The following is a 24,787-nucleotide window of genomic DNA, read 5'->3' as shown; positions in this document are numbered from 1 at the left end:
ATTAGAGATGAAGTTAATGACTAGTTGTTTTATTTTTTAGAAAGTACAGTATGTACACAGTCTTCTTATTTGGGGTCACACGAATCCATGGCAGTTTGAGAGCTAAAATTCAGAAATACTGACTTTGCATTCTTTATACATGGTAGTCTACTCTTGAGTATATTATTCACTTTGGCATTCACTCATTCCGTTGGTGTAATTTTTTGTATTACTTTCCGTTTGTACTGGCGGCTGAGAAATTTGGCAGTTCTCTACATAGTGACTAATAGTAAAACTATTCCTTTGCAAATGTAATATACTGTATAAATGCTAAGGACTATATAAACATTAAATAAAAGCTTTCACAATAGTCCTTAAGAAAAATGTGTAGAACTGTCTTAATTTTATGTAGGAGAACAAAATACTTGCTCTATTAAAGTTATATTAGAATTAATGTGATTGTACATTGTGAAGTGAAGTCACTAACTTTTGGCCATATACTCTTAATTATAGATCAGTCTACCATAAACAATATATTTTAAATTATTAAGCATAAGGCTGCTACCTTTTATAGGTTTAATTTTGGAAATTACTATATTCTATCATAAATAATCTAATTAATGTTTCTTGAAGACTACCAGATGAAGCAAATATTCAAAAAATAATTAAAATATTAATGAAAGTTAATTTTCTTTTAGTGATAAGCTATATATCAAGTCATGGAATAAATACTTAAAATCTTATATGAAAAACATTTTCTCTTTTATAATTATAATAATCATACCTTGAGAACAAGTAAAAGTGAGAACACAATACTTTTAAAGTATGTGAAACACTCTCCTTTTTATAATTGGGACAGTTAATATAATTTAATATCTTTTATTGATGTAGCCTTATCATAATTATGAATATTAATGTTGAGCTATGTTGTCCTGAGGAAATGATTATGGCAGGCCAGTTTTCCATATACTAAGTGATTCAAGATAATCCATTAACTCCTTTGGTTTTTCTATTTTCATACTCTGTTACCATCTGTATCCTATACTGTCAGTTGATGTCTCCTTTTAATCTTTTTCCTTGTTTTACACATAATTAACTCTGTGAGTGCCTGAAGTGGAATCAATCTACCCAATTTATTATTTATTAATTTTATCATTTTTGCTATTAATTGTTTCTTTTAATTCTAAGATATTTAATTTCCCCATTACATGTAATAACAATTTTCAACATATATTTTCTGAAATCATAAGATTCAAATTGTTTCCCTTGCTCCCTTCTCTCCAACACTCTTAAGAGATGATAAGCAATAATTCTTTCACAATTAATCACCATACAATATTGCTGTTCCTATGTATAGTGTTCTCCCAGTTCTGTTTATTTTGCTCTGCATTGATTCACACAGGTCTTTGTAACTTTTTTCTGAAATCACCTGCTTATCATTTCTTATAGTAAAAGAGTATCCCATCACCATCTTGTACCATAATTTGTTCAGCCATTTCCCAATTAATGGACATCCCCTTAATTTCCAATTCTTTGTCTCCACAAAAAAGAGCTACTATGAATATTTTTGTACTAGTAGGATCATTCCATTTTTTTTTATGATGTCTTTCAGATACAGACCTAGTAGTGGGATTACAAGATCAAAGGAAATGCACAGGTTTATAGCACTTTGGGCATAGTTCCAAATTGCCTTCAGGAAAGTTGGATTATTTTACAACTTCACCAACAATGCATTAATGCCCTAATTTTGCTACATCCCCCTACAACTGTTATCATTTTTCTTATCGTCATAGTGGCTAATCTTTTTATGGAATGGCCCTTTTATTCCTGTGCTTTCTAGTGTTTATAATAGGAATAGGTGTTATATTTTGTCAAAGACTTTTTATACATCTATTGAGATAATCATTTGATTTCTATTATTTTGATAATCAATCATGCTGAAAGTTTTCCTAATATTAAATCAACTCTGCATTCCTGGTAAAAATCCCACCTGGTTATTGTGAATAATTCTTGTGATATATTGTTGTAGTCTCCTTGCTAGTATTTTATTTAAACATTTTGCATTTATATTCAATAATGAAATTGGCTTATAATTTTCTTTTTCTGTTTTTGTTCTTCCTGACTTTTATTAGTATCATATTTGTTTCATAAAAATAATTTAGTAGGACTTTTTCTTTGCCTGTTTTGCCAAATAGTTTATATAGTATTGAAATTAATTATTATTTAAATTTCTGATGAAATTCAATTGTGAATCCATATGGCCCTAGGGATTTTCTCATAGGCTTCATTGATGGCTTGTTCAATTATTTTTTTCTGAGATGCAGCTATTTAAGTATTCTATTTCATCTTTTGTTAATCTGTGTAGTTTATGTTTTTGTAAATATTTATCAATTTCACATAGATTATCAGATTTATTTTTTATAATTGAGCAAAATAACTCCTAATGTTTGCTTTAATTTTACCTTTATTGGTGGTAATTCACCCTTTTCTTTTTTGATACTGGTTATTTTATTTTATTCTTTTTAATCAAATTTACCTATGCCTTACCTTTTTTATTTGGTTCTTTTTTTTTCCCAAATGACAACTCATATTCTTATTTATAAGTTCAATGGTTCTCTTACTTTTAATTTTATTAACTTTGATTTTTTAGGATTTCCAATTTAATTTTTAAATCGAAATTTTAAAATTTGTTCTTTTTCTTGTTTTCTTCTTAATTGCATGCCCAATCCATTAATCTACTTGCATTTTCTCTATTTTATTGATATAAGCATTGAGAGAAATGAATTTTCCTTTAAACACTGCTTTGACTATATACTATAAGTTTTGAAATGATGTCTCCTCATTTTCATTCTCCTTAGTGAAATTATTGTTTCCATAATGTACTCTTTGACCATATCTTATCATTAGATTATTTAGTTTCTAATTAGTTTTTGAATAGTCTTTCCATGGATCCTTATTGATTATAATTTAAATGCATTATGATCAGAAAAGGATGCATTTATTATTTCTGCTTTTCTTCATTTGGTTGAAAAGTTTTTATGCCCTAAAAGTGGTCAGTTTTTGTACAGGTGCCATGTACTGATGAAAAGAAGGAATATTCCTTTCTATACCCATTCAACTTTCTCCATAGATTTATTAAATCCAACTCTTGTAAAATTTCATTCACTTCCTTCACTTCTTCCTTGTGTATTTTTGGTTTGATTAATCAATATCTGAGAGGGAGAAATTTAAGTTCTCCATTATTATACTTTTACTATTTCCTTCAGAAGTTTATTTAATTTCTCCTTTAAAAATGTGGAGATGATATCATTTGGTACAGATATGTTTAGTATTGGTAATATTTCATTATCTACAGTACCTCTTATCAAAATGTAATTTACTTCATTTTTCTTTTAATTAGACCAATTTTTGCTTTAGCTTTGTCTGAGATCATAATTGCTATTCCTTTGTTTTTTTTTTTTACTTCAGATGAAGCACAATAAATTCTGCTGTAGCTCCTTATCTTTATTCTGCTTCAGATGTATTTTTTTGTAAACAGTGTATTATATGATTCTGGTTTTAAAACTATTTTGCTATCTGCTTCCACTTTTTGGGTGAGTTCATCCCATTCACTTTCGCAATTATCATTACCTCACTGTAGGTTTATGCTGGGGTTTGGAACTTTAAGGGGTGTGTGGAGGATGCTTTGCTTTTGGCTCAGGTTCTCAAAGTTGGCTTGCACTTAGGTTCAGAACCAGTAAAAGTAGATGTGGGCTTGGGCAGCTTGGTGTTGGCTTTTTCCAGTACTCCTTGATGCTATTTTGCTGCAGGCTTTGTGGAATTTCTTTGGACTCTGCACCCCTGTCACTCCAGTGAACCAGATCTTCTCTGCCTACCTTTCAAATTATTTTCTTCAGAAAAGTTTCTTCACTCTATGGCTTTGTTGGTTCTCCACACCTGTATTCATTTTGAAGTATTCTTTTAGGGTTGATTGGAAAGTATTCTCAGAATGGTTTGAGCTTTCACAGCTTCTATTCTGCCATCTTGGCTCCACCTTCCTATTTATTATTGTTTACCACTTAGACTCTCATTTTCCCCAAGTTTATTGATAAATTTTCATATTCTATCTAAATAAAAAAGTATTCTGAAGTCTAACTTCCACATAAGTTGGGCTGCAATTATATAATAATGTAGTAAAACAGAACACACTTTTACTCAGAACAACAACAAAAAAAATCCTATCCTATATTCTTCAGCAAACTGCCTCGACTACAGCTTCTTCTCCTCTTCTTTGTCCTTCTCCTGCTCCTCCTCCTCCTCTTCCTCTTTCTCCTCTTTCTTCCTTTCTTCTGCCCTTCACACCTCCTCCCTTTTCTTCCATTTTTCCTTATTTTCCTTTACATCCTTAAGATAATTAATAGTAGAGCATAGATATTCCCAGTTTTCTTTATTTCTTTTCCACATTTTAGCTAAACTTCTTTAAAAAAATGTAAATTTGTTGCCTCTACTTGTATTCTCACTCCCTACTATATCCTCTGCCATATATAATCAGGCCTTATAATTCAGTTGAAAATGTTTTCTCTAAAATTGCTAATGATCAAATTGCCTAACAGAATTACCAGTTGCCAAATATAATGAATATTTTCTCAGTCTACATTTTCCCTAATCTCTCTTGCTGCCTTTGACACATTCACCACTTTTTCTATCTTAATATCTTCTGTGGGCTTTTGTGATATTGATCTCTGAAAGTATCATGTATGTGCCTATTTATATACCTGTTTCCCCTCCTTATTAGATTGTACCAAATAAACTTTTCCAGGATTTTTTTCCTTCTTTTGTAACTTCAGTTATTTATTACAATGCCTCCCATATCATAAGTGCTTAATAAATGCTTTATTGGTTAATTTATTTACTGGATCTGGAGAAACATATATTTCCTAAATTTTGATCCTTTTTTGACCTTTTACTTAAAATTGATATTTTAATAATGTTTAAACATCTACTCCAGGGAAATGTTATTATCTCTTATTTTCATGATTTCTACCCTTTTCTTGATAGCCACTTTATAAAAGTTCTTCATACAAGGTCTTTATGCAACCCATAAAACCTTTTTAATATATTTTTGTTTGAAATGAATAATATTTCAGTCTTATTTCTCTGCAACTCCAAACTTCTTATACCAAATATAGGTAGTTCAGCAGAACAAAATGCCAAATCAACTATCTGGGAGCATTTGCAAAATTATGCCTCTCTAGTTCCTTCCCACCACCCTTTCCTAGAGGATATTTTCCTAATCAGTTCTTTGGAATCAAGATTAGTCATTATATATTGCTTTTAATTCTGATGTATATTAGTGGTATTTTCTTTCACCTCATTGTAGTCATTGTATATAATATATTCTTCCTTCTGCTTTTTTCTGTCTACATTAATTTCTGAAAGGTTACTTTATTTCCTTATATTTTTTATTTCTTATGGAGTAGTGATTGATATTACATTTGTTTATTTATTTATTCATTTCTCTTTCTATTGGGGGGAAAACTGCTTTTTGTTACCACAAAAAAAAGTATGGTACATGTGAGTCATTTCTCTCTTGTCATTGAACTCCTTGGGATAAATGCCAAAGCTGTAGTAACACTAAGTAAAGGAGTATAGTGATATTTCTCACAATTAAAGTTTGTTCTATCAGCCCATCAACAAGCATTTATGTAGGTGGGCTTCTCACTTTAATCCCCTGGAAGGGATAGCCCAGGGTGTTTATTTTTAACATCTCTTTGCATCCTGAATGCTTAGTATAGTGCTTATTATAAGTACTTGATAAATGCTTTATGCAGCCAGCTAGGTGCTTCAGTAGATAGAAAGCCAGGCCTGGAGATGGGAGGTCCTGGGTTCAAATTTGACCTGAGACACTTTTTTTGTTCTGTAAACCTTGGCAAATCACTTAACCTTAAATGTCTAGCCCTTAGCACCCTCCTGTCTTGGAACCAATACTTAGTATTGATTCTTAGACAGAAGATAGGAGTTTAAATTTTTTTTTAAATAAAAGATTTTTTAATGGATTAATAGAACAATGATTCAGATTTTCCAGAAAATAATTTGATTGTGAGAAACATATGTTAATATAATTTTATACAAGTTTATACACACTGTATAAAGTGTAAAGGAAAGATAATGTTATAGAGAAGCAATGGGGAGTGAGTTGGGAAAGGCCTCCTGAAGAAAGTGGAATTTTAACAATCTTTAAGGAGGCATGGAGGCATGGGAGAACATTTTAATCCTACAGCATAGCTGAAATAAAGGTAAAAAATGGGAGATAAGTATCATGTGAAAGGAACAGAAAGTAAGCCAGGATTACTGGATCACTGAGTGCATAGAGATGGAAATAAAGCGTAAGAAGACTGAAAGATTATAAGAAACCAGTCTGTGAAAATGCTTAAAATGCCATACAAAGCATTATTTGATACTACAGGGTAATAATACGCCACTGTGATGTTTATTGAGTAGAGAGGTACTATTAGACCTGGTTAGCTTTGTATTTTTAATTCTTATTGGCAGCTGAGTGGAAGATTTAGAATGAGGAGAAGCTGACTTGGAGTAGAAAGACCAATTAGAAGGTTATTTTAGTAGTCCAATAAAGAGGGGATAAGATTCTCTATCAGGGTACTGGGAACTTATATAAGAGATGTTGCAAGGGAAGAAATTATAAGACTTGATAACAGATTCAATATATGAATTAGCCGAGAATGAGGAACTGAGAGTGACCCTGAGGTTGTTAACATGTATGCCTCAGAGGGTGTTCTCAAATAATAAAAAAGTTCAGAGATCCACTATTAGTTGTATTAGCATATGTATCTTCTCACAGACTTTTGGTCACCATTTCCATTTAAATAATTAAAAAAAACTAGAATTATTTAATGTTTTGTTTCATATTTTTGTCACAAACTTAAACTATGAAATGTTACCTTTTAAAATTGATGTTAGAATGTATTTAGTAAAAGGACATGTAAAATTTTCATGCCCAATAAAGTTTTTTTCAGGTGTAATAATTTAAATGAACAAACCAACCCTCTTTTTTGATGGACTGATGCAGCAACAGAACTTTAGAAGCAGATTGTTTTTAAGTAAATAAGCAATAATGCCTAGTAGATTTTCTGCCAGAAAACTAACCAAAGTATAATTCAGAGTTTAAAAATAAAAAAAGTTGCATGTCATATAAAGCATAAGTAGAATATCACATAATTGTGGGAGGCCTATGAAGTTATTCAACTTTAAATTAGAAAGTAAATGCATGGCCTTTCCAAAACCAGAAAACTGTCCTGGGAGTTAGAGGACCGGCATTTAAAACTTGTTTCTGGTCCTAATTAACCATGTGTATCAGTATCAGGGGAAGTAAACTTCCAAGAACTCAGTTTCTTCAGTGATTCAGAAATATTCTGATGCCTCTCACTAGTTACAGGTCTAGCTTTTTCTTTCCATTACACTATGTAGCCCTTAGTTAATTGTCAGTTTCCTTAATTAAATTATATTGTCCAGTTTGGGGAATAATGTGTTTAATTTAGAAGTGATATTGATTAATATCCAGAAGAGAATGGTGACCTGGATGGTGGAAGGATTAGTAATCACCAGATAAAAGCATCATTTATAGAAATAGTTGTTATTTTTTCATGGAGATGAGACTTATGGGGAATATGATGACTGTCTTTCAGGCATTTATAAAGGGTTGTCATATAGAAAAAAGAAAGGAGAAGAGGGAGCTGTTTGAAAATGGTCCCAATTTTTTTCAGTGAAATGGTGCTGGCCTTCTTTATCCACTCAACTCTCTCCATTCTCTCTCTCTCTTTGGATACTTCAACACAGAAATAAAAATATTTTTTCAATGACTGATATTTTGTTTTTTTAAATTATATAATATAAAATACAAAATCATTTAATAAAAATATGCCATAAAATATTTTGTTATTCCTATGGTTTCCTAAAGTATTTTATTATTTTTTATATATTATTACTATCAATTTGCAGATGATGTCAGTCCAAGTTAAGAAATCATACCAATAATATTTTTTACTAGAAAGATATTGGTCTAAAGGGAAGATTAAAAACATTTTGATACTATCTTAAGTTTGTAAGATATTTCAGAAATGAAAAAGATTTCATCTAGATCTTTTCAATTTCCTTAACTTTTAAGCTATCCTTTCTTTATGATATAATTTTAGTAAAATAATAATATAATTTTAGAAACTAAAATCATTTCTCAAAGCTAGTTTTTAATTTTTTCATCTTAAAATACAATAATGAACTCGAGAATAAGTTTTTAATTTTCTTTGAAATGTTAATTTGCCAGTATTATATCATATTTCATTTGGAGTAGAAATAGTTTTGTGCAAGAAAACAAAGTGGTGGTGTTGTTATTTGGAGAGGAGGGGACTTTTTATTTCCCTGCCATTATATACTTTCGTTGGACCCAACTTATCTTATTACATGAAATGAAAAGACATTTTTAAAAAAAATAAGACCCCCACAACCTACTTATAGCTAACCTTTAATTATAAAGCACAAATGTATGAAAAAGCAAGAATTACCAGTTAAAGTACATAATTTTGGAAATTATACTAACCTGTTTGAGATTTTTAACTTCAAATTTAAGAATTTTAAAAATCAGTAGTACTTTATATTGTGGTACTTTAATTTGTAAACATATTATAAAATGGTATGTGAACTGAATTATGGGAAAATTTATGTAACATTCTGACTCTGAGACCAATTGTAGTGGTTATCTCATATATATATTTGTATATGTATACAATATATGTATATATGTTTTTTGTGTGTATTTTCTTAATTTTAAAAGATATCTATCTCCTGATTTCTCTTAATTCTCTCTTTCATTTTCAACAATAGCTAGCTCAACTTTAATCACTGATTTTGTAATCAGAAGAGCCTGCCTCTTTCACTTTGAACTTGGGTCATCATGGGCAAATCCCATTACTTAAGTAACCTACATTGTTCTGATCTGTAAAATGTGGGAGAGCAGATTAGATTACCTCTTAGGAAACTTCCAATTCTTATAACTTTTTGTATTATATAATTCTTACCACCTGTTTATATCATTGTGGAGATTTTAGAGGAGGGAAAATGCTGATGGAATTTATGTTTGTTAACATTTCTTTGATGCTATTTTTTTCTTTTCCTTTTCTCACTTAACCAGTACAATATTCAAAATAATCCTGCACTGGAAAGCATCATAGTAAATAGTTCTCATTGTAACATGGAAAATTTCTTGATAAAATTTACTTTTTTTTCTTTTTTGAATTTAGAATATTTTTCCATATTTACATGATTCATGATTGCACTCCACTCTTACTTCCCCCTCCCAGATCTGAAAAGCAATTGGGTTTATACATGTGTCATTGTTTAAAACCTATTTCCATGTTATTAATTTTTGCAGTAGAGTGATATTTTAACATTAAAACCCTAATCATATCCCTATTGAACCAAGTGATCAATCATATATTTTTCTTCTATGTTTCTACTCCCACAGTTCTTTCTTTGGATGTGGATAGTGTTCTTTCTCATAAGTTCCTCAGAATTGTCCTACATCATTGCACCAGGGATAGTAGTGAAGTCCATTACATACAATTGTGCCATAATGTATCAGTCTCTATGTACAGTGTTCTCCTGATTCTGCTCATTTTACTCTGCATTAATTCCTGGAGGTCTTTCCAGTTCACATGGAATTCCTCCAATTCAATATTCCTTTCAGCACAATAGTAATCCATCACCATAGGATATCCCCTCATTTTCCAAATATTTTGTCACTAAAACAGGATGGCTATAAATATTTTTGTACAAGACTTCTTCCTTATCTCTTTGGTTTACAAACCTACCAGTGGTATGGCTGGATCAAAAGGCAGGCACTCTTTTAAAGCCCTTTGTACATAATTCCAAATTTCCCTCCAGAATGGCTTGATTAATTCATCACTCTACCAGCAGTGTATTAGTGTACCAATTTTGCCACATCTCTTCCAACATTTATCACTTTCCTTTAATGCCTAATTGGCCAGTCTGATAGGTGTGAGGTGGCACCTCAGAGTTGTTTTAATTTGCATTTTTCTAATCAGGAAGGATTTAGAACACTTTTTCATGTGCTTATTGATAATTTTAATTTCTTCATATCCCTTGATCATTCGTTGATTGAGGAATGGTTTGATTATTTTGTAAATTTGATTTAGTTACCTATATATTTGGGAAATTAAACCTTTGTCAGAGAGCTTTGATATAAATTTTTCCCCAGTTTCTTGCTTTCCTTCTAATTTTGGTTGCTTTGGTTTTGTTTGTACAAACCCTTTTAATTTGTTATAACCAAAGTCATTAATTTACATTTTGCAATGTTCTCTATCTCTTGCAGGAATACTATTCTATGTTCATCTAATTTATTTATGATTTCACTCTTTATATTTAAGTCATATACCCATTTTGAATTTATCTTGCCTAATTTTTCCCATACTGCTTTCCAATTTTCCCAGCAGTTTTTTTTTTTTCCAAATGGGTAGTTCTTGTCCCAGGAAGTTAGGAACCTTGGGTTTATTGAACACTAGCTTGCTGAAGTCATTTACCCCTAGTCTATACCATTGATCTACCCTTCTGTCTCTTAGTCATATTGTTTTGATGACCATTGCTTTATAGTACATTTTAATATCTGGTACTTTTAGGCCCCATCCTTCATATTTAAAAAATGTTTCCCTTGATATTCTTGATCTTTCGTTCTTCCAGTTGAACTTTGTAATAATTTGTTCTAATTCTATAAACAAGTTTCTTGGTAGTTTGATAGGTATGGCCCTGAATAAGTATATTAATTTGGGTAAGATTATAATTTTTTATTATGTAGCTCATCTTACCCATAAGCAATTAATGTCTTTCTTGTTATTTAGATCTCATTTTAATTGTGTGAAAAGTGTTTTGTAGTTGTGTTCATATAATTCCTGTGTTTGTCTTGGTAGATAAATTCCTAAATTTTTTATATTGTCTAAAGTGATTTTAAATGGAGTATCTCTTTCTAATTCTTGCTTCTGAATTTTGTTGGAAATTTATTGAAAGGTGATAATTTTTTGTGAGTTCATTTTGTACTCTGCAACTTTGCTATAGTTTTAAATTATTTCCACTAATCTTTTAGTTCATTTTCAAGGATTCTTTATGTTTACCATCATTTCACCTGCAAAGAGTGAGCTTAGTTTCCTCATTGCCTACTTTAATCCCTTCAATTTCTTTTTTCTTCTCTAATTGCTACTGCTAGCATCTCTAGCATAATATTATATAATAGAGGTGATAATGGGCATCCTTGCTTCATTCCTGATCTTATTGGGATGGCTTCTAACTTGTCCCCATTGTAGATGTTACTTGCTGATGTTTTTTAAGTATATACTGTTTATTATTTTGAGGAAGGGCCTTCTATTCCTATACTTTCTAGTCTTTTCAATAGGAATGGGTGTTGTAGTCTGTCAGAGGCTTTTTCTGCATCTATTGAGGTAATCATGTGATTTCCATTGATTTGATTATTGATATGGTCAATATGTGAATTGTTTTCCTTATATTAAATCATCCTGGAATTCTTAGTATAAATCCCACCTAGTCATAGTGGATAATTCTAATGACAATTTGCTAGAGTCTTTTTACTAGTGTTTTATTTAAGATTTTTGCATTTATTTTCATTAAGGAGATAGGTCTGTTGTTTTCTTTTTTTCTGTTTTTGGTCTCCCTGGCTTTGGAATCAATACTATATTTGTGACATAAAAATAATTTAGTAAGATTCCTTTGCTTTTTTTTTGTCAAATAATTTGTATAGTTTGGGGATTAGTTGTTCTTTAAATGTTTGACAGAATTTACTTGTGAATCTATCTGGCCTTGGAAATTTTTTCTTAGGATGTTCCTTGATGGCTTGTTCAATTTCTTTTTCTGAGATAGGATCATTTAAGTATTCTACTTCCTCTTTTCCTAGTTTAGGCCATTTATATTTTTGTAAATATTCACCCATTTCACATAGATTGTCTTATTGATTGCTATATAATTGGGCAAAATAGTTCTTAATAATTATCTTACTTTATTTTTCATTTGAGGTTATATCACGCTTTTCATCTTTGATATTCTTAATTTTAATCTCATCTTTTTTATATTAAATTAGCTGGTACTTCATCTATATTATTTGTTTTTTCAAAGAACCAGTTTTTAATCTTATTTATTAGTTCAATAGTTCTTTTACTTTCAATTTGATTAATTTTTCCTTTAATTTTTAGGATTTCCAATTTAATTTTTAATTTGTTATTTTTCTAATTTTTTTAAGTTGCAAGCCCAATCATTGATCTCCTCTCTCTCATTTTTGTTGGTATAGGAAATTAGGGTCATAAATTTCCCCCTGAGTACTGCTTTGGCTATATCCCATATATTTTGATATGATGTCTTCTCATTGTCATTCTCTTTAAGTATGTCCATAATTGTTTTTATGTTTATTTTTTGACTAATCAGTTTTGAAGAATTAGATTATTTAGTTTCTAGTTACTTTTAAATTTGTCTTTCCATTGACTCTAGATATAGTTTTTTTCACATTATGATCTGAAAATGTTGTATTAGTTATTATTTCTGCTTTTCTGCATTTGTTTGCAATATTTCTATGCTGTAGCACATGGTTGATCTTTGTATATGTACCATCTACTGCTGAGAAGAACATATGTTACTTCTTATTCCTATTCAGTTTTCTCCAGATATGTATTGACTAATTTTTCTAGAATTTCAATCACTTCTCTGATTTCTTTTCTATTTCTTTTTTGATTTGATTTGTCTAGTTCTGAAAGGGGAAGATTGATATCCCCTATTAGTATGGTCTTACTATCTATTTCCTCCTTGAGCTCCTTTAATTTTTCCTTTAGAAATCTAGATGCTATGCCATTTGGTGTCTACATGTTTAGTAATGATATTACTTCATTGCTTATAGTACCCTTTAACATAATATAATTTCCTTCCTTATACCTTTTAATCAGATCAATTTCTACCTTGTCTTTGTCTGACATCATGATTGCTACTCCTGCTTTTGTTACTTTAGATGATGCATTATAAATTGCGTCCTAGCCTTTTACCTTGAATCTGTGTGTATGTTGTAATGGGAAAAGGATAGAAATAGGATAAGATTTAAGAAAGTGTAAGGCTGTCTTTAAGGCACATACTAGGAACTCAAGGAAAAGGATTTTAGCAAGCAGTAGGCAGAGGAGGAACAATGTCACTCTGCCTCAAATGTGTTTCTTATAAACAACAATCTTGTCTTAATCCCCTAATACTCAGGTGGGGTAAGATAGAATTCTCTACCCCACTGAGTAGATTTGTTTTACCCTCTCTGAGCCCTTTATGATGAGAGTAAAGTTTAAATATTGCCCGTCACCACCCTCATTCTCCCCTCTCTATAATGATTTTTCATGCCTCTTTTATGTTATATAATTTTCCCCATTCTATCTTTACCTTCCCTTTTCTCTCAGTGCAACTCTCACAGCCCTTGATTGAGTTTTTTAGTATATCATTCATATGTATAGATATCATATCATACATACAAATCATTCCATATCACATTTACATATGCATCATATCAACATAATCAGCTTACTTCTCCACCCACTTTCTGAGTAAATTCCTTCTATCTTCTGTACTACTAAGAGTAATTTTTGAGAATTACTGCAATCCTTTTTCCCTTTGACCTTAATGAGTCCCTTAAATTTTCTCTTTCTTATTTACCTTTTCAGGCTTCTCTTGTGTCTCCTGTTTGAACAATAAATTTTTTGTTTACGTCTGACTTATTGTAGAGTTTCAGTAATAACAAATTTTGAAAGTATTAAAGATGCATTCAAAAGCTGATTCTGAGCAAAGTGGACAAGACTTATGAATATTTTTCTAATATTTCACATGATTGATTTCTTAATCTTTAAATTTTGTGTAACTTAGAAATCAAGCCCTTTCTGTGATCTGCAGCCTGAAGGCTAGCAGACAAGTTCTAAAGGTGCTTTGTAATGTCAAAGACCTACATTTGCTTTCCTAAGATAAGCCTGATGCCAGCTTCCAGATACCTGGCAATAATCTATTATTGTCTTATTATTGGCTCTTTTCACTTTGTCATTAACATGTTAAAATTTCTGATGTACTGAGTATTGCATTGACATCCTACAACCCCCTTTGCTACTTTCCTTAATAAAGACAGTTCAGCTCAGTCTCTGACCATCTGAGGAGAACCTGAACATGCTGACCTGATGACACCAAGCTATGTCTTGTCTCTGTGTTTCTTGTTTCTCTGATTCTTCTGTGTCTCATTCTTTCTAAATAAGCTTAACACTTAGCTTTCCAGTGCCCAACTTCTTTCCACAGGTGATTAAAAACCATGTAAGAATTTTATGTATGAGTTGGACTCGACATTTGTTTTTTAGGAATGCTTGAAAATGTGCTATTTTTTTGAATGTCCATTTTTTTCCCCAGAAAGAATATACTAAGTTTTGCTGGATAGATGACTCTGGGATGTAAACCCAAATCTTTTGCCTTCCTGAATATCATATTTCATGCTGTTCAATCCTTTAGTTTAGATGAAATTTCAATTTTAATTGATAAATATTCTAATAGTTTGTGTAATAGTAAAAATGTTTTAAATTTGCTTTTGAGAAATAGAATACAGGGAATGAGAGATTTTCAAAGGGTCTGGTCATGCAAAAACTTTGTAAAGCAGTTTGGCACACACATGGAACTGTATGGGCTCCCATTCTGGAATGGGAGGAATGCTTAAAAAGGGACACTCAGATTCTGTGGGGGTCCATTGATCTCTGGACACTGAGGAGAGCAGAGGGTTACTTCCTGTGGCCATTTTGTATTGGGCTATAGGAGGTAACTGAGGTTTCCTGAGACATCTTGGAAGTTCCTGATATCAAAGAGACCTTCTGTGATCCTGAAACCGGTGACACCCTTTCTCATCCAGATCATCTTTTGTGTGTGAGCTGCAAGGACCTGAAATATCTATCTTAAAACTGAGCCAGACCATCTGGGCTCAGGTCTTTGCCGTCTATCCATTCTATCTGACAAAACTATATGCTGATTCTGTTTAATAGTGGACCAGCTAGTCAAGATTAGGTAGCTAGATATTTATTTTTATGTAGAAAGTTAGCGCAGTGAGTGTAACCCAACTTTGTTGGGACCAAAGAGACCTTTGCAATTCAGGCTGGGAGGAGGAGATGAGAATTTATTAGATTTTGGGACTCCATCTCGCTGGTCTACTTACTCATCCTATGTTTTGTAAAATAAACCAGTTTATTATTTATACCATCAAGATAGCAGCCTGATCGCATTGTCCAACCAACAGCCTGTGGTTGACTACTAACGGATTCAATACTGGTCCAAACTTCAAACCTTAACCTAGTGATTTTCTGTCAGGTCCCCCATTCATTTATTTTACTTTCAAATGATGTTATAATAAAATAAGCATGGTAATTATTCACAATGTGTATTTTGTAAATATTTTAATATGGAAAAACATATGCATACTCATACAACTTTCCAGGGTAAACAGGGATATAAATCTTTCAGTCTCCATACCATCTTTAGATAGAAGAATGAAAAAAAAAAGAAAAATTAAATGGCTTTTTCAATATGTGGTATTTCTTTTTTTTTAATATATTTTTATGAAAGTCAATAATTATATACACCAAAATTGTTGGGACCAGCATAAGATTAAGGGCTTCCATTCCAGCAAGGCTGTAGAATGCCCAATGCACCCCTGTTTGCAAGGTCTGGGCAACCATAGCTTAGGAACTGCAAGCAAGGAGTCTGCTCCCTAGTATGAGAAAAACAAATATTGCATATTCTTCCAAGAAATTGCTGATGTAGGAGTTCTGAGAGAAGAACATACAGCATTCTATAAAAATCTGAGTCATACATTGACATATTGACATGTTAAATTACCACCTATAGAAAACTCTTCAAAGCCACCTAAGCAATCTAAATCCATTGTTTCCATCCTATTAATCATTGACTTCCATTGTGTGTGATCTAATCCCTCTGCCTGATCCAACTATATAAATAGCTACTTGAAATCAATAAGCTTTGTCATTGATTTGCAAGAGAATTCTGTGTCTCTCTGTCAGTTCAACCCTCCTGTAATACTAGAATAATTTCTCTCATCCAGGTTTGACAACTTATGAGTAATCTGTAGAGGTGGCCTTTACACAAAGTGTCATGTCAATTTTGTTCTTTGAATCTTCCCATTCATATATATTCTTGTGAAGTTACTTAAAAAAAATTCCATGTCTTTGTTTTTAATTTTAATTTTTAGAATTTGTTAAGGCATGTGTTAATTTCATCTAGTCCAATTTTTATAGGTTATAGATTATAAAAATTAGTCTAATAAATAATGATTATTAAAGATTTACTCATATGAATGTGATAACACTGAGTAATGAATATGAATTTAATATCTAAGGAAGATGTAATATTATCATCTCATATACATAAGATTCCTTTTATAAAGAAACAGATTACTGACTAAATTTTGCCTCAAAAATTCAGTAAGATTTGTAAGTCCTGTTATAATCATTTGCTATTTCAAGAGTGAATGCAGTACCAATGGAGATGAAATCAAAGCAAATATTTGAAGTTGTTTTGCCCAATGATAACCAATAAAACTGTCAATCTAAGTGAAAAATAATTATCTGCTATATGAAATATAATAGATAGTAATGATCTACATTTGTTTCTTTAAAAGTACTACGAGATGACTTCAGGCAAAACCCTTCAGATGTAATGGTGGCAGTAGGAGAGCCAGCAGTGATGGAATGCCAGCCTCCACGAGGCCATCCAGAACCCACTATTTCTTGGAAAAAAGATGGATCATCATTGGATGATAGAGATGAAAGAATTACTGTAAGTATTAAAATAGTCATTAGAGCATAGTTGTATATGCTTCCAATAATACAATAGTAAATGAAGGCTAAAACTACTAATTTTGGAGATCTTTGTGCTATGTCCAATTTCTCCTAAAGAATGATTTTTACATGTTCTAAGGATTTCAGAATATTAGAAATTTACATAATAATTAAAGACTATTTCTGCAGGGGATTCTTATAATAACTATGTACTGTAGATACTTAAAAAAGCTTTTAACTCTGATTCAAAGAAGTTAGTCTTTCTACTACTTCATGCTGCTATATGAATACAGACAAATCAAACTTTTAATAATATTTAGTTTGGTCATTATATATGAAAATGATAATTTTTGTTTTAAAAATCTATTGTGTTTGACAAAAAGTGTTGGGTTACATTCCAACTAAGTACATAGACATCTCTTTGTGTCAAATTAAAGTTCTTTCCTGGACTGCCCCAACAAAATTCAGAGAACCATGAAATGACAGCTAAATTGGGAACTAAGGACTATCTACTAACTTTTAGATGAGGAAAATGAGATCTTGGAGAGGTTGACTCTCCTGAAAGTCCACAATAGTAAGTGGCAACAGCTAGCACTTGAACAGAGTTGCTTTGTCTCCAAATATATCACATTCTTCACTGTAACATTCTACTTTCCCAATTTTAATTCTCAGTAGTTAAAAAAAAATTTAACCGCTCATTTACCAAAATATTCTTACCTTCTTTTTAACAACTAAAATACCAAGCAACCTGTAAACCACATCCATAAGTATGTGTCACATTCTGCATTGCTAGACTCTCTAAATAAAAGTGTTTTATTGTCAGTTATCCATAATATACATTGGCCATTATAATTCATTCTAGTTAAATTCTGTTTTAATAGTACTATCATTTTTCCCGCAACATGGTTTCATAAAAATTTCTCTAGCCATCATTTCTTACTGAACAATATTATACCATTATTTCTATGTACTACGATTTACTTTTACATTACTCAGTTAATCAACAAACAAATTTTATTTAGCTCCATCTATATAACGGAGAATTGTGCTAAATAAGTGATAGGGATGCAAAGTAAAAATGCTTTGCCCACAAGGAGCTTATATTCTAGTGGAGACAATTCTACATAAATTTGCCCACTATTTCTCTGTCCCCTTTGCAGAATTCTCTTCTTCTGCCTTTAGTCCTGGACTTTCATTCATGTGAATGAGAAACAAATTATTGGGCTCTATTAGTATTACTAAGAGGCTTAAAAAACAGTTCGTGACTTAGATTTGTACTTTTCGGATTATTTAACTATTTTGGAAACTTTTGCTGTATTTCACTAATAAGGAAATTATCGTTAAGTTCTTTTTTATGAAATAAGCCCCAGAGCCTCATAGACCTTGGCTTCCTTGACAGATTCCTGATCACAAAAAAAAGCAAAGTCACAGGCATATGTAGTTTAGGCTGTTGGACTTTTTGGATTTTTGACCACCCAGTTTACCACTGCTTAATTATATCCTACAATGATGAACTTTCCTATATGAAGACAAATGGGTCCTATGTCCAGTGAAACCACATACCACAACATTCTTATTACATATCCTTGATGTGTTAAAGCAAATTATTTCAAAATTCTTACATTTGTTCAAACTCTATAATAAGCCATAATACAAGAACTTTTAAAAAAAAATCAAGTAGCATTTTCCTCAAGGAAGCCAAGGTCCATGAGACTCTCAGGCGTCTTTGTCTTCTTTAAAGTAAAATTCCTTTATAATGTAGGTGAAAGGAAAGAAAGCTCGAGTTTAAAAAAGACCTGGGCTAGGCCAAATACTTCCTTACAGGCTTGATGAAAGCCTGAGGATAAACTTGTCCCTTGTCTCAAACCGTTCTAATTTGTTGAAATGAGTATTTACATTTAGAAATAACATTTAGCATGACTTAAGTGGATAGCTTGTTTTAATAAATTTATTTCTAGCTTTTCTTAAATTTTATTATTTTATTATTATTTTAAAATATTTTCCCATGTTTATGTGATTCATTTTCTTTCCTTCCCCTCTTCCTTCCCAATGAGCAATTCCACAGAGTTCCAAATTCTTCAGGAGTGTCCTGGCTTGTTGCATTGCTATTAGTAGCAAAGACCATTACATTTGATTGTTTCACAGTGTTTTACTTTCTTTATACAGTGTTCTTCTGGTTCTGCTCATTTCACTCTGGATCAGTTCATTGAGGTTATCCCTGTTGATATGGAAAACCTCCAGATCATCAATCTTTACAGCACAATTGTATTCCATCACCATCAGACACCACAGTTTGTTCAGCCATTCTCCAATTGAGAGTCACCCCTTCATTTTCCAATTTTTTGCCAACACAAAGAGTGTGGCTATAAATATTTTTGTAAAAGTCTTTTTCCTTATTATCGCTTTGGTATACAAAGCCACCAGTGGTATTACTGGATCAAAGGACAGGGAATCTTTTAATGCTCTTTTTGCATAATTCCAAATTATCCTCCAGAATGATTGGACCAATTCACAACTCCATCAGCAATGCATTAGTGTCCCAATTTTGCCACATCTCCTCCAACATTTATTATTTTCTTTTTCTGCCATATTGGCCAGTCTCCTAGGTGTAAGGTGGTACCTGAGAATTGTTTTATTTTGGCATTTCTCTAATCAGGAGAGATTTATGCTTATTGATAGTTTTGATTTCTTTGTGTGAAAACCGCCTATTCATGTCACTTGACTATTTGTCAATTGGAGAATGGCTTGAATTTTTGTAAATTTTACTTAGTTCCTTATGTATTTGGGAAATTAAACCTTTGTCAGAGAGTTTTGTCATAAAAATGTTCTCCCAGCTTGTTGCTTTCCTTCTAATTTTGGTTGCATTGGTTTTGTTTGATATAACCAAAGTCATTCACTTTATATTTTGCAATGTTCTCTATCTCTTGCATGGTCTTAAATGCCTTCCTTTCCAACAAATCTGACAGGTATACTATTTTATATTCACCTAATTTATTTATGATTTCACTCTTTATATTTTAGTTATTTACCAATTTTGAATTTTTCTTGGTATTGTTATGACCAGTAGGGGGTTAAGGTTGTATTTAGGATAACTCAGGTGAAACCCAATAACATAGCTTGATTTGAGAATAAGATTTGTTCCCCACCCCAGCTGGGCTAAGCTTCCTTTGAGAATTCTCTAGCTAAGTACAAAGGCCTTAGAAACCAGTTTCTGTCTGTCAGTTGGCTGGAAGGTAACCAGGAAGTTGGATGTTGATTTCCTGAAACCTTTGGTTATATTTATAAGGTTAGCACTAGCTCGAATTGGCTATGATCAGTTTAAGATGTTATCAGGATCTGACTACTCAATTACAGATGATGTCATCAAAGTAAGTTCTCTTTTAAAGATCACTATAGGCTTAGAGATTAAACTGGGTTTATTAGCTAAATTGATGAGTAGGTATTGGGAGTAGGAGAGAGGATGAAGGAAATCCTGAATAATCTTGCCTAAAGTATTGTAAGTCTAAATAAATATTTAAAATGAAGATTTCCCTTGATATTCTTGATCTTTTGTTCTTCCAGATGAACTTTGTTATTATTTTTTCTAATTCTATAAAAAAGTTTTTTGGTAGTCTGATAGGTCCCCTGCAACTTTACTAAAGTTGTTAATTATTTTCACAAGCCTTTTAGTTGATTTTCTGGAATTCTTTAAGTATACCATCATATCATCTGCAAAGAAGACTATCAGTTCAGTCTCCTCATTGCCTACTTTAATCCCTTCAATTTTTCCCCTCTAATTGAGACTGCTAGCATTTCTAGTACAATATTCAATAATAGAGGTGATAATGGGCATCCTTGCTTCACTCCTTGTCTTATTGGGAAGGCTTCTAATTTGTCCCCATTGCAGATGATAATTGCTGATGGTTTTAAATATATACTGTTTATAATTTTGAGGAATGGCCCTTCTATGGCCTTTCATGTTTCACCTTCCTGATTAGGACATTGGATTCTGGTGAAATTTGCTTTGAGTTTCTCATTCCTGGTCTGGACGTCTAGGATTAGGACTTAGAGTATTTGTAGCTAGGTGATTTTTTTTCTACCTTTTTCCTGTATTTCCCACTTTACTATCTCTGCATTGCTGAAATTAAAAGTTGATAACAGTCATTTTGACTTAAAAAGTTAATTATTTTTTATAAACAGTGACCACAGCAATCATTTTTTAATTATTACATTTGTCAAACCTATTTCAATTATTATTACAGTATTTAAGTTTTTTTAAGGAGATTTGTCTGTAGTTTTCTTTCTCTGTTTTTGATTTGTTTGGCTTTGGAATCAGTACCAGATTTGTGTCATAATAGGGATTTGGTAAAACTCCTTCTTTGCTCATTTTGTCAAATAGTTTTATATAGTATTGTGATTAATTTTTCTTTGAATGTTTGATAGAATTCACTTGTGAATCCATCTGGCCCTTCCAGCCATCAGACAGCTAGAAACTGGTTTCTAAGGCCTTTGTACTTAGCTAGAGAATTCTCAAAGGAAGCTTAGCTCAGCTGGGGTGGGGAACAAATCTTATTCTCAAATCAAGCTGTGCTATTGGGTTTCATCTGAGTTATCCTAAATACAACCTTAACCAGAAAAATTCAAAATTGGTAAGTGACTAAAATATTAAGAGTGAAATCATAAATAAATTAGGTGAATATAAAATAGTATACCTGTCAGATTTGTTGGAAAGAAAGGCATTTAAGACCATGCAAGAGATAGAGAACATTGCAAAATATAAAGTGTATGACTTTATAATTAATTATAAAATTAATATACTCAATGGGATATAGAATTCTATCTTACTCTACAGAGATGATGGCTTGTTCAATTTCCTTTTCTGAGATGGGATTATTTTAGTGTTCTATTTCAATTTTGTTAGTCTAGGTCAGTGATGGGCAGACTATTCCCCGCGAGCCAGATCCAGGCTGTAGTTTGCCCGTCACTGCCTTAAGCAATTCCCTAATCACTATGCCCCCACATCCAGATGTAGTGATTAGGCAGGGAATAGTTTGCCCATCACTGGTCTAGGCAGTTTATATTTTTGTAAATATTCACCCATTTCACCTTAATTGTCATATTTATTGCCATATAATTGGGCAAATTAGTTCTTAATAATTACCTTAATTTTCTCTTCATTAGAGGTTATATCACCCTTTTCATGTTTGATACTGTTAATTTGATACTCTTTGTTGTTTTTTTTTAAATAGATTATCCAGTAATTTATCCATTTTACTTGTTTTTTCAAAATACCAGTTCTTAGTCTTATTTATTAGTTCATTTATTCTTTTACTTTGAATTTGATAAATTTCTCCTTTAATTTTTAGAATTTCCAATTTAGTTTTTACTTGGGGATTTTTAATTTGTTTTTCTAATTTTTTAAGTTTCAAGTCCAATTCATTTATCTCCTCCCTCTCAATTTTGTTGGTATATGCACTCAGGGACATAAATTTTCTCCTGAGTACTGCTTTGGCTGTATCCCATAGTTTTTTATATGATGTCTTCCCATTGTCATTCTCTTTAATGAAGTCTCTAATTGTTTCTATGATTTCTTCTTTGACCCACAAGTTTTGAAGAATTACATTGTTTAGTTTTGTAAGAAATAAAATGGATATAAAAGGATAGATTTAAAAATATTAAACTTTTAAAGATGAAGCCACATGCCATACTAAGAGTCATTTTGAAAAACCTGTCTTTACCTCCTCCACTATGCTGCTTCAGCGGGGGTGGGGTGTGGGGGGTGGGAAGTGTGCCCTTCCAGGTACTTCCTTTTTATTCTTCTCTCTACATTATTACACTTCATGTCTATGTGATTATGCAAGAGGAATCATGGGAAATGTAGTTTGAAAGAGCCCTAAATGTCTACAGGAAGTTTAGATCAGGGACCTCAAAATTACTTCAAGGACCCCTAAATTTCCAATATCACAGTTTCCAGTTACCTTTAAATTTGCCATTCTATGGACCATTGTTAATTATAATTTTTACTGTGTTATGATCTAAAAAAATTGCATTCATTATTTCTGCTGTTCTTCATATGTTTGCAATATTTCTATACTGTAGGACATATTTGATCTTTGTATATGTACCATGTACTACTGAGAAAAAAAGGATATTATTTTCTATCCCTGTTCAATTTTCACCAGATATCTATCAACTCAATTTTTTCTAGCATTTCAATAATTTCCCTTACTTCTTTCTTAATGTTTTTTTGGTTTGATTTTTCTAGTTCTGAAAAGGGAAAATTGATATCCCCCACTAATTTTATCTTACTATATATTTCCTTTTTCAGCTCCTTCAATTTTTCCTTTAGAAATCTACATGCACTACCATTTGGTACATAAATGTTGAGGAATAATATTACCTCATTGTTTATAGGACCTTATAGCAAAATGTAATTTCCTTCTTTATCTGTTTTTTTTTTTAATTTTTTTTTAACATTTATTAATATACATTTTTAACATGGTTACCTGATTCATGCTCCTCCTATCCCCTTCACCCCCATGCCCCCGCGCTCCCCCCACCCATGGCCGATGCGCATTTCTACTAGTTTTGTCATGTGTCCTTGATCAAGACCAATTTCCAAATTGTTGGTAGTTGCATTGGTGTGGTAGTTTCGAGTCGACACCCTCAATCACGTCCACCCCGACCCTTGCGTTCAAGCAGTTGTTTTTCTAATATGTTTCCTCTCCTGCAGTCCTTCCTCTGAATGTGGGTAGCATCTTTACCATAAATCCCTCAGAATTGTCCTGGGTCATTGTATTGCTGCTGGTACAGAGGTCCATTACATTCAATTTTACCACAGTGTATCAGTCTCTGTGTACAATGTTCTTCTGGCTCTGCTTCTTTCGCTCTGCATCAGTTCCCTGGGGTCTCTCCAGTTCGCCTGGAACTCCTCCAGTTTATTATTCCTTTTGGCACAATAGTATTCCATCACCCGCATATACCACAGTTTGTTCAGCCATTCCCCAATTGAAGGACATCCCCTCCTTTTCCAATTTGTTGCCACCACAAAAAGCTCAGCTATACATATTTTCTTACAAGTCTGTTTATCTATGATCTCTTTGGGGTACAAACCCAGCAATGGTATGGCTGGATCAAAGGGCAGGCATTCTTTTATAGCCCTTTGAGCATGGTTCCAAATTGCCAGCCAGAATGGCTGGATCACTTCAAAGCTCCACCAGCAATGCATTAATGTCCCAATTTTGCCACATCCCCTCCAGCATTCATTACTCTCCCCTTCTTTCATTTTAGCCAGTCTGCTAGGTGTGAGGTGATACCTCAGAGTTGTTTTGATTTGCATTTCTCTAATTATTAGAGATTCAGAACACTTTCTCATGTGCTTATTGATATTTTTGATTTCTTTACCTGAAAATTGCCTATTCATGTCTCTTGCCCATTTATCAATTGGGGAATGGCTTGATTTTTTTATACAATTGCTTTAACTCCTTGTATATTTGAGTAATTAGACCCCTGTCAGAGTTTTTCGTTATAAAGATTTTTTCCCGGTTTGTTGTTTCCCTTCTGATTTTGACTACATTGTTTTTGTTTGTACAAAAACTTTTTAGTTTAATATAGTCAAAACCATTTAATTTACATTTTGTGATTTTCTCTAACTCTTGCTTGGTTTTAAAGTCTTTCCTTTCCCAGAGATCTGACAAGTATACTATTCTGTGTTCACTTAACTTGTTTATAGTTTCCCTCTATATATTCAGGCCATTCACCCATTCTGAATTTATCTTGGTGTAGGGTGTGAGATGCTGATCTAAACCTAATCTCTCCCATATTGTTTTCCAAATTTCCCAGCAGTTTTTGTCAAATAGTGGATTCATGTCCCAAAAGTTGGGCTCTTTGGGTTTATCATACACTGTCTTGCTGATGTCATT

The 24,787-nt window shown here is 32.1% G+C and overlaps 1 protein-coding gene across 1 annotated transcript in view; it reads left to right on the top strand.

Annotated features, from left to right (window-relative positions):
• Positions 1-24,787, top strand: part of ROBO1 (roundabout guidance receptor 1) — a 1,014,586-nt gene that overhangs the window by 777,691 nt on the left and 212,108 nt on the right. Inside the window, exon 4 of the mRNA XM_044670323.1 lies at positions 16,727-16,884. Coding sequence (XP_044526258.1) covers positions 16,727-16,884 — 158 coding nt within the window. The remainder of the gene's footprint in view (positions 1-16,726; positions 16,885-24,787) is intronic.

The sequence above is a fragment of the Gracilinanus agilis genome, chromosome 3 (genome assembly GCF_016433145.1).
Source record: "Gracilinanus agilis isolate LMUSP501 chromosome 3, AgileGrace, whole genome shotgun sequence".
In the NCBI taxonomy this organism is placed as follows: domain Eukaryota; kingdom Metazoa; phylum Chordata; class Mammalia; order Didelphimorphia; family Didelphidae; genus Gracilinanus; species Gracilinanus agilis.
This window is presented reverse-complemented; position numbering and strand designations above follow the sequence as displayed.